This window comes from Gossypium raimondii, chromosome 8 (genome assembly GCF_025698545.1).
Source record: "Gossypium raimondii isolate GPD5lz chromosome 8, ASM2569854v1, whole genome shotgun sequence".
NCBI classification, from domain to species: Eukaryota; Viridiplantae; Streptophyta; class Magnoliopsida; order Malvales; family Malvaceae; genus Gossypium; species Gossypium raimondii.
The window spans coordinates 3,156,644-3,168,581 of NC_068572.1; the positions used below are offsets into that span (position 1 = coordinate 3,156,644).

At 36.4% G+C, this 11,938-nt stretch overlaps 1 protein-coding gene across 1 annotated transcript; it reads right to left on the bottom strand.

Moving 5' to 3' along the window:
• Window positions 1–2,313: 2,313 nt before the first annotated feature.
• LOC105793071 (uncharacterized) lies at window positions 2,314–3,213 on the bottom strand. The gene is made up of 2 exons (XM_012622009.1): window positions 3,127–3,213; window positions 2,314–2,955 (listed from the first exon to the last, which is right to left on the bottom strand). Exons 1-2 carry the CDS (start codon window positions 3,211–3,213, stop codon window positions 2,314–2,316), a joined length of 729 nt encoding a protein of 242 aa, XP_012477463.1.
• Between the last annotated feature and the right edge of the window lie 8,725 nt (window positions 3,214–11,938).

Here is an 11,938-nt window from a genome sequence, read left to right on the forward strand (position 1 = left end):
TATCCACTTTTTGAGCCTCACAAATTTCTTGAAGAAACAATGGTCTAGCTTTTAACTTTGCAAGCAATGATCCATCTTCAGTCAATGTTAATCTCGTATTCAAAGCTCTCAAAGCAAAGAGAGATTTTCTGCTCAAAGCATCAGCAATTATATTGGCTTTTCCCGGATGATAATCTATCACAAGTTCATAATCTTTCATCAATTCCAACCATCTTCGCTGCCGCAAATTTAGATCTTTTTGTGTCATAACATATTTCAAACTTTTATGATCTGTAAAAACACGACATTTCTCACCATATAAATAATGACGCCAAATCTTCAAAGCAAAGACAATAGCAGCCAACTCTAAATCATGGGTAGGATAATTTCGTTCATGCGGTTTCAATTGTCGAGAAGCATACGCTATCACTTTTCCTTCTTGCATCAATACACATCCGAGCTTAACGATGCGTCACTGTAAACAACAAATTCTTTCCCTGATTCAGGTTGCACTAACACTGGTGCCTCAGTTAAACACTTCTTTAATTTCTCAAAACTTTGTTGACACTCCTCAGTCCATTCGAACTTAACATCTTTTTGCAACAATTTTGTCATTGGTGAAGCTATCATCGAAAAACCTTCTACGAATCGACGGTAATATCCGGCTAAGCCCAGAAAACTCCTAACTTCAGATACATTTCTTGGAGGCTTCCATTCAACTATTGCCGATATCTTATTTGGATCCACTCGGATACCATCTCCCGAGACAATATGTCCCAAAAATCTAACTTCACTGAGCCAAAATTCACTCTTGCTAAATTTAGCAAACAATTTCTTTTCTCGCAGGGTCTGTAGCACAATTCTTAAATGTTCGGCATGCTCAGCTTCACTTCGGGAATAAATAAGAATATCATCTATAAACACCACCACAAATTTATCCAAATAGGGCCGAAAAATCTGATTCATCAAATCCATAAAAATAGCTGAAGCATTAGTCAAACCAAAAGGCATTACAAAAAACTCATAGTGACCATACCGGGTTCTGAAAGCAGCCTTTGGCACATCTGACTCTTTAACCCTCAATTGGTAATATCCGAATCTCAAATCAATCTTGGAAAACACTGTGGCATCCTTTAACTGATCAAACAAGTCATCTATTCGGGGCAATGGATACTTATTCTTCACTGTCACTTTGTTAAGTTGACGATAATCAATACACAATCTCAATGTCCCATCCTTTTTCTTCACAAATAGCATAGGAGCACCCCACGGAGAGTAACTTGGTCTTACGAATCCTTTATCTATCAACTCTTGTAATTGCACTTTTAACTCTTTTAGTTCAGTTGGTGCCATTCTATAGGGAACAATCGATATTGGAGTAGTACCTGGCATTACTTCAATACCAAACTCTACTTCTCTAATCAAAGGCAAACCTGGCAACTCTTCTGGGAACACATCTGAATATTCACATACCACTGGCACTGATTCGATCTTTGTTTCAGACACTTTTGTATTCAACATATAAGCAAGATATGCTTCACAACCATTTTTCAAACATTTCTGAGTAGACATGGCAGAAATAACAATTGGCATCACATTTGACTTATCTGTTTCAACCCGAAGAACTTTACCACTACTACACTTCAACTCAAGAATTTTCTGACTACAATCTATCTTGGCCTGATGTAATGTCAACCAATCTATTCCCAAAATAACATCAAATTCATCAAATGGCAACAACATCAAGTTGGCAGGGAAACACTGACCTTGTATCACCAAAGGACAATTTTTGCATATTTTATCAACTATCACATGCTTGCCTAAAGGATTCGACGCTTTAATCACATACTCAGTCAATTCAACACACAAATTCTTATCAGACACTAAATTCATGCATACATACGAGTGAGTAGAACCATGGTCAATCAATGCAAGAACATTAGTGTCGTAAAGAGAAAATATACCAGTGATCACATCGGGGGAAGATGCTTCCTCTCTAGCTCGGATGGCATAAGCTCTTGCTGGAGCTCCCACTTCAGATCTTACAGTCGTGTCTTTTGTTACACCTTTACCACTAGTTCCAGTCCCCACATTTCTCGGTGGTCTTCCTCTAGTAGTCACACTGCTCGATCTCACATTCTGGAACTTTTCTATCTCTTCTCTTTCTGGACAATCTTTCACAAAATGATCTTGAGATCCACATTTAAAACATGCTCGATTGATTAAATAACATTCCCCCAAATGTCGTTTTCCACAATGTTGACATTCCGGTCTAGTAGGTTTAACACTACCTACACTTGCCATAGAAGTCGCTTGAGCTTTAGGACTTGAATATTATCTTCCTCGATCTCTTTGAAAATTCACACTAGAAGCATTCGATCGAGTATTCATTTCTCTGAACTTCTTCGCTTGAGACTGAAATGACTTGCCCATTGATCTTTTTCTTGCATCTCTTGTTTCACTTTCCACATTTCTTTTCTCTTTACTCAATTCTTCAACCTTGATAGCTCTTTCAACTAGTACCACTAACTCTTTAATTTCAAGAATTCCCACTAGCAATCGGATATCTTCGTTTAATCCATCTTCAAACCTTTTGCACAATGTAGCTTCATTAGATACACACTCTTGGGAATACTTGCTTGATTTGACAAATTCTCGTTCATATTCGGCTACCGTCATGCGCCATTGTTTCAATTCAAGAAACTCTTTTCTCTTTTGATCAATGAAACGCTGACTTACATACTTCTTCCGGAATTCTTCTTGAAAGAAATCCCATGTAACTTTCTCTTTAGGCACCACTGACACTAAAGTTTTCCACCAATTATAAGCCGAATCTCTCAACAATGAGATAGCACATTTGAGACTTTCTTCTGGAGTACAAGATAATTCATCCACCACTCTGATGGTATTATCAAGCCAGAACTCTGCTCTTTCAGGATCATCATTTACATTAGCTCGGAACTCTTCGGCTCCATACTTTCAAATTTTGTCCACTAGAGGCTTTGATAATCTTAACATTTCAGTTTGTTCAGGAGCTATGGGAACAGCTTGAGGAATAGGAGGGGGCGGAGGAGGTTGAGCATTAGGATTAGTTCTAACAAACTCAGTGTACCAATTGTTCATCATCTAGAGAAAAGCTTCTCTAGCCTCATCTCCTTGACCCTGAGTCTCGGGTCGACTTTCAACAGGCACATTACTTTGAGCATCATCAGCTGTATCTCGATTAGAATCCATTACTATATAAAAAAATATTTTAAGATGTCAGGAGTCGTCACACTATCACTATTCAATTATGGCATGTATAGATAGTCTATTACACTCGCTACGTTAGTCCGAGAATCGACTAAACCGTAGCTCTAATACCACTAAATGTAACACCCCTTACCCGAGACCATCGCCGGAATCGAGTACGAGATGTCATCCAATTTAACTTACCAATTCGGAGCATAAAAATTTGCTTTTAAAATTAAATTCACTGTTCACAACAAAACTGTCCACCTGCGCGACTATCACTAATTTAATTATAACTCAAGTTACAAAACTCGAAATTTAAATCCGTAAATTTTCCCTGAAACTAGACTCATTTTCCTACTTACCATAAAATTTTCAGAATTTTTTTACTTATCCAATTAGTACAGTTTATTCATTAAAGTATCCCCTATTTCACAGCTCGACAAATCTGACCTCTTGGCACTAAAAATCAATTATCTCATTGTACAGAATTCATATAAGGTTACCGTTTATTTCTTTTGAAAATAGACTCACTAAGGAATCTAGACATATAAATTATGACCTATAATTATTTCTGTACAATTTATAATAATTTTATAAAGTCAGAACAGGGGACTTCAAAAACCATTTTGACCCTGTCTCACTAAAATTTAAATATCTCAAAATACAGAATTTCCTTGCCTACACCGTTTCTTTCATGTAAAAATAGACTTGATAAGCTTTTTTTCTATATATAATTCACTCTCTAATTCCATTTCTACTATTTATGGTGATTTTTCACATTCACGTCACTGCTGCTGTCAAAGAAACTGCTTCTTTGTATTAGCTACCATTTACACATACATAATACCAAAACATAATATTTACTAACCATTTCAATAGCTATTCTTAGCCATATCATATGAACATACTCAAAACGATTAAGACTCTATACATGCCATAGTTTAAACATTTTGAAAAGCACATAATACCGAGATGATTATGATAGTGTGATACGAGCTCCGACGATCCCCAATTTGATCAAGTTCAAATCACTATAAAACAAAGGAAAAAAAAAGAAATGTGTAAGCTACTAATAGCTTAGTAAGTTACATGTAAATAATAGGTACTCATTTAATAATTAACACTTTTAACATATAACTATTCAGAATATTTCTTAGCAATTTCAATCACTTACACATGCACAATCTTACCAATTCACTTGCATATACATTTTCACACTTAACATTTATCACATATGCTCATTCTTTCAATTGTACCTGCATACACACTTCATTTCATATTCACTTTAATTCATTATTAATCCCGTTGAACACTTGGAATATACACGGATACGTAGAGATTTAGCACATAAGTGCCACACTGATATGTAGCCGGTTACCATCGATATGTAGCCGGTTACCATCGATATGTAGCCGGCTACCACTGAATGTAGCCGAAGCTAACACTGAGATGTAGCCGAAGCTACCACTGATCAATAACACTGAAAATGTCTACGGGCCTACTCACACAAGCTGTCAGGTGTTTGCAACACATGCTAGATCACCCAGCACCCGGGACTCACTGTAACATCAGAACATCGGTCTCTAGTGACATGTCACTTGTATCCACTTCTATTCCTAAGTTCAACCGGGAATTTACACTTAATACTTTAATTTCAACACTTTATCACTTGAATAATTCATGAACAATTTTCTTTCCACATTCAATATTGATTCACATATCAATATAATTCACAATTTATAAAAATATATTACTATTATTTACACATAACTTACCTCGGATGCAAAACGACTATTTTTGTAATTTAGTCGATAACTTTCTCTTTTCCCCGATCACTTCCACTATTTCGTCTTTCTTGATCTATATTAACACAATTCAATACATTTTATCAACATTTCATTCAAATACATTCATACACAACATTTTGGCAAATTTACATTTTTCCCTAAAACTTTTTAAAAATTTCACTTTTGTCCCTAAGCTCGTAAAAATAAAATTCACTAAATTCTTAAATTTCAAACTTCACTAAATCATATTTCATGCTCATAACAGCCCTCAATTTCACAAAATCACAACTTTATGCACACTTTACCATCTTTCACAATTTAGCCCTTTTTCAACATTTTCATTGAAATTCATCTAGTAAAACTTGAAATTAACACTTCAAACATTCATTATCTAACATCACTAATCAAATTACAATTATATCATGAATGAGTCAATTTTTTTAACTTTAATTTCATTTAAATTAAATGGTAGAAACATGAAATTCAAGCTTCAATAAGCATAAAAATACGAAAATAATTAAAAACGGGGCAAGAAATCACTTACAATTGAGCTTAGAAAAATCAAGAACCCTAGCTATGGTAACATGAAACTTTCGGCAGCAAGCTTCTGATTTTGGAGAAGATGGACACTTATTTTCCCTTTATTTTGTCTTTTTCTCAATTTGGACAAAAATGCCCTTGACCCATTACTTAGATATTTTTTCTAGAATTACCCTTTTGTGTCCATAACACTAATTTATGGTCTAATTGCCACATAAACACTTCCAATTTCATGCAATAATTCAATTAAGTCATTTAATCACTAATTAGACACACTTTGCACTTTTCTCAATTTAGTCCTAAAAATTCAATTAGGCACTAAATCATTAAAATTTCTTATCCATATTTTCACACAATATTTCAATCAATCAGTAATTAATAAAAATTTATAAAATTAAACTATTTCACTTCGGATTTGTGATTACGAAACCACTATTCCGATTAGGCCCTATTTCGGGCTATGACAGGGTTCCTCCAGCATTGTCTGGACCTTCATTGCCAAAAACACTCTCTGCTAGTTCAGTAGGAACGTTCTCTGGTTCAGAAAATAATACAATTTTGAACCATCTGGCTGGAACTCCAAGATTGGATTATCATCAGTTTCAACTTTCTTTTAGTTATCAACCCCAATTATGATTTCATGTTTAGGATTAAATGTCCTTTCACCGGTGTAGGTAGAAAGAAAAACATCATCCGTTCTCATTAGCCCTACGTTAAAACCAATATTACTTATGGATTGTCGACTTGTGTAACTTGATGGCATATCCACATAAGTGTTTCCAACATAGAATATCAATGTTCTAAAGTTGAAATCAAAAGTACTCATAAAATTTCGTGCCGGGGTCTCTGTGTTCAAGTTACTAACTAACCCCGATTGCACGCCAAAGTTGAAATTGAAGGCTGAAATCGAGGAATGCCTTCCTAGTAATGATTTCAGCATTCCCTAATACGAGCTTTGTAACAATGTTGTGAAACCATTGAACAACTGTGTGGTTGGACTTTCTGCTTCTTGTTCCAAAAACAATTGAACTTGAACTATTGTCGAACTCGGACCACCTTCATCTACATCGACAAACTGAGCATATAACTCTAATATAACATTTCTAGTTGAGCAATGCATATCAAACATCAACTCAACATTCATGTTGCCTTTGAGCTCAAATGTATCATATCTAATAGGGTTCATTGACCTTAGATATCTATATTTCAAGCTTTAATTTCTCCTCTGGCTTGAAATCAAGAGTTTCCTTCTAATTCTTGACAGAAGCTCGTTTAATTTTATGCTTCGATTGAATTCAATTCTGTAGATTGGACTAATACAAAACAATCCTAATTTTGGTGTCACAAATTTGACCGTCGTAATAAATAATGACTCTAATTCGTCTACTTATCTTAAAAAAAAAACATGTTTCACATGTTTAATATAAAATTAAAACTAAAACATTATACAAAAAAAATGTACTCATTAACCAAATTCAAACAACAACACCAAATTTACTTACTAAAACTAATTTATTTTATTGGGTCGATTTTGAACTTGATTTTAATATTAACAATATTCTCTTTAACATGCAAATATTTCGCACAAAATTTAACTATGAAAACTTCCCTTATCAATATTCATTTTATAGGAAACTATACCACATAATATGAAACAAATGTTGAAAAAGATTAAACATGACAAGTTAAAAAAAGTTTCTAACAAGAAGCGTTTTTCTGAAAAGTTTTTAAGATAATATTCTTGTTCTGCCACAAAAAGATAGCACGTAAATTTTATATACGGATTCTCTAGTTTTCAAAAAACTTTATCCTAAGATTATCGGGTTTTCAGAATACTTTATCCAAAAAAATTTGAGTTCTCAGAAAACTTTATCGCGAGATTTTTGGCTTTTCAGAATTCAATCTAACTATTAATTTTTTTTTATTTTTTTAAGTTTAATGTAGAAATCATTTGGGTGACATGGCAGGAGAGAGGGCGTTTTCCCTCTCTCTCCTCTTATGTCACTCGAAAATGCTTCCTGCTAGAACTTTTTTGCCACATATCCCAAAATCAACCTATTTCCCTAAATTTCAAATGAATTGACCTAAAACCCTACTTTTTAAAATATGCCTAATTTTTTCGAAACTAAATTCCTAAAATAAAAGTACATGACTAAATTCTAAAATTTTAAAAAGTACAAGGACGTATGACATATTTTAACCTATTAAAAAATATAGATCATTAATTATTTAGTCATTTGGTTGGATTGTTTTTTAAATTATTATTTTTTAACTAAAAAGTTAATATATCATTTGGTACTTGAGTTTTATTTGTCCCAAATTTGCATTTAGATTTGGTGTTAGTGTTCAATTTGGTACCAAACCGAATGATATCAATTGGCCCAATAAATGTTTGACATACATGCTTTAGTAAAAAAGACATAGGTACTAGTTGAGGGGGTCGATTCATTCGGGAGAATTTTTTGAAGTATTGTCCATCGAGCAACCAGTCGAGTCTCCAACAATGCCAAGGTATTACTCGTGTCGAGGTTTTGTCTCCCTTATTTGTTGAGAGCCATGTACGGTTCATGTAGCTCAAATGGTACCATACTTGCAAGTATGTGGTTTATATCCCTTAGGTAGGTTGGTGGTTTGAGTTACCTCACATGTAGGTGATTACAAAATCAACCACACACTATATTGACATCTCCTCCAAGTCTTGTAAGTCATATCACCACTAACCGAGTCGCTTTCCCTTATAAATCTTACTAGGCTTTCGATCAAAGAGGGAGACAAAACCCCAACCATGGGGACAATATTGACATTGTTAAATGTCCAATCGACTGTCTTGTAGATGACACTTGGAAGGCTTCTCTCGAAATAGTCGACCCCCTCAATAGTACTTAATTAGGATAAAAAAATTCAAATACTAGGTTCAACATTAAACCAAACTTAAGTACTTCATTCAGGAAAAAAGAAACTAAAAAAACTTAAATACAAAATTAAACATTAAAGCAAAGCTCAAATACCAAATAATATATTTTTTGGTAAAAAAAAAACAAAATGAACTTTTACATTCAAATAACTGCCTTGTCAAACCCTCTAAATAATCATGAATAAGATTTAAAACATAACCAGGTGGTTGCAAGAAACTGTAGGATCCTATCGCCTTACCAAGGGCATGTCTAGCTAATACATTTGTTGCTTTTTTTCCTTCATTGTCAACATGTTGTATCTTCACTTCGCATTGATTTTATATAAAATAGTTGACATCTCGAGCTATTGCAAAACGTGGAATCTCTGACATAGGATTCAACAACATATGAACAACCTATAAACTATCAAACTCAAGAATCACCTTCCTTACTCCATTATTCTAAGCTTGTCATAATCTATCGTATGCTCCCCATAGCTCAGCTTCAACAGTTGAACAAATTTCAATTTATCGGGTAAATCCCATGACGAGTGACCAGTCTCCAACATCTTTATATCATGGGCCGCAGTTCAAAGCCCGTGACCATCACACAAAATGCATCTGATGGAGGTCTATTGTGTAGATGGGAATCATTTGGCTAGCAAGAACTGGCCCGATTCGGTAACCTATTGGAGAAGCCTGTTAGATTGAAGCTTGGTTGGCCCGATAATCAAGATATAGCAACTTAGGCTATTTTGGTAACTAATCTTAGAAGATTGATAGAATCATATCTTGTAAAGATTAGATTAGATTTGACATGGCATATCTTGTAAATTCCATGATTTAAGGAATATAGTTAATCTCGTCCGTCGATGTAAATGTATCTTGACCGTTGATTTTAGGAGAGCTAAACTATAAATAGAGAGCTTCCCTCTCATTTGTACACTCTATTCATTGCTTTATTATTCTTTGTGAATAAGAGAATATTAAGAGCATTTACTCAAACACCTTGTGTGCGCTCTTTTTGTTGTTCTTTGTAAGGTTCTTTTGGCATAAATCGCTTCCGCTGTACAAATTGGTGCCTTGGAGGAGTTCTTAAGGAATCTTTACTTGAGTAAAGGCTGACTTAGGTGAGTTTCGACGAACAGATCGCCTAAGGCCGCATGGATCGTGAGATGAAAGATCGAGCCCCGTGACAAGTGGTATCTGAGTTATTGGTTCGAATGCACCTTGGGATGTCGAAAGAAGAGTTCGAACTAAGGTGGGCCAAAAAGTCTTTGAGGGAGATGCTGTCGGCTGTTGAGGAACACGTGGCTAAACTTGAAAAGTCAATAGAGGACGCGAAAGAGTCAAACAATGCGCTTGGGGAAAGCATTGATGACTTGAGGGAGTAGTCCAGGGACTTTGTGCCCATGTGTCTCACTTCCAATAGGGATACCATGCAAGACTTGCTAGATTCCCAAAGGAAGAAGCTAACAGAGAGGAACAATGCTCTCGAGGCCATGGTGATGGCTTTGAAGAAGGAAACAATGGCCATGACAATGGCTTTGAGCACAAGAATAGAGGAGCTCGAGGGAGAGTTGGCCTTGTGCAGAGCAGCCGTGGGGAAAGGAGTGTCAAGTGCAACACTCAGTAATGAGGATGTCCCGAAGCTGAAAGAGTTTGTGGAGACAATGTCTGCACGCGATGTAGATAATTTCTTGTGAAGGATGGAAAACTACTTCCGTGCTAAAGGCATCGTGGATGATGCAGTTAAGGTAGATACTGCTTCAATGTTTCTTACTGATATTGTGTTTTTCTGGTGGCGAGGCAGGACTACAAATAAAAGGCAATGTAAGATTGAGACGTGGCAAGAGTTTCAATGTGAGTTGAATGGACAGTTTTACCCAGAGTTTGCCAAGGAAGAAGTTTGGGCAAAGTTGCAAGGGATAACGCAACGGGGCACAGTACGGGGGTATGTTCGAGAGTTTAAGGAACTCATGCTCTAAGTTTCAGATGTGGCTAAAAAAGAAGCATTGTTTGCTTTTTGGAATAAATTGAAGCTGTGGGTTACATAGGAGGTAGAACAAAGAGGTGTCCATCGGAATCTATTATGGTAGTTGAGTCCGTGGTCAAGCTTGGTCTAGGGAAAGTCAAGCTTGGGTCTTCCAAGTCCAAGGAAAGGGGCGCATGTGAAAATGATCATAAGGAAGATATTGTTGATGGTAATGTCAACGACCACAATAGTGGTAATAGGAAACCACGAGTTGGGAAGAAGAAACCCAACAGAAAAAGGGACAAGTTGAAATGCTTTCTCTGTGATGGTCTATATATATTGAAAAAATGTCCGAAGAAATTCGCGCTTTCTAAGAAAGAGAAGTCGATGGGTAAAGCCTTGGGACTTGGTTCGAGTGCAATGGGTGTCAAAGCCAATGAGGCCAAAAGCGAGAAGAAGCCAGTGGAGTGCTTCTTGTGTCATAGTCAGCACAAGTTAAAGAAGTGTCTGAAGAAGTTTGTCATCGAAGGGGACGATAGAGTAGAGAGCCCAAGAAGCTTGGTTCGAGCAAGGGAAAAGCCGAAGTCAAGAGGGCAAAGAGGAGTAAAAAGAAGCGAGTAAAATGCTTTCTGTGTCGTGGTCTGCATGAGTTGCGAAACTATCCAAAGTAGGCCATAGTCAAAGGAAAGGCAACGCCTGAGCTTGGTGAGTCATCGGAGGGGCTTCCACCCAAGGAAGATGTGAGTTTGTCATCAAACTTAGAGGAAAAAGTTGTAATGAAAACAGTGAATCTGGGACAAATTAGGCTCAATTTGAGTGAAGTGTCGGAGTTGGTCGAGTCATCGACAAGGCTTCCACCTATGGGAGAGGTGGGTGATGCATCGGACTTCAAGGGTAAAGAAGTGATGCAAGTGGGACAGTTGACCAGAGTAAATGCAACAAGTAGGACGGTTTGAGTTAAGAAACAACATAAGCTGAGGCAAAAGTCTCAAAGGAAGGGAAAAGCTAATGCGTTGAGACGAGATCGAGACGAGTCAAGTCAGTGCTATTCAGAAGTCGCAACAAGGGGGTTGCAAGAATGGGTGGGGGAGAATGTCACGGGCCACAGTTCAAAGCCCATGACCATCGCACCAAATGCATCCGATGCACCAATTTGTAGATCGGAAGCGATTTATGCCAAAAGAAGTTTACAAAGAATAACAAAAAGAGCGCACACAAGGTGTTTGAATAAATGCTCTCAATATTCTCTTATTCACAAAGATTAGTTACCAAAATAGCCTAAGTTGTCATATCTTCATTATCGGGCCAACCAGGCTTCAATCTGACAAACTTCTCCAACAGGTTACCGAATCGGGCCTGTTCTTACGGGCCAAATGATTCTCATCTACATAATAGACTTAGGCGAGTTTGAACGAATAGATCACGAGACGAAAGATGTAGCCTCCGTATTCACTTTGTATGTTTCAGCTTTGGCAACCTCCAACAAGGTTCCCTGCCATGTTTGCTTAATTAAATAAACAAGTTAAAATT

What these genes read in the sequence shown, in the direction of transcription:
- LOC105793071 (XM_012622009.1), bottom strand. Translation starts at nt 3,213, where the DNA reads ATGGATTCTAATCGAGATACAGCTGATGATGCTCAAAGTAATGTGCCT. An exon ending in CTCAGGGTCAAGGAGATGAG is followed by an intron (nt 2,956 to 3,126) that starts GCTAGAGAAGCT and finishes AAAATTTGAAAG; the next exon opens with TATGGAGCCGAAGAGTTCCG.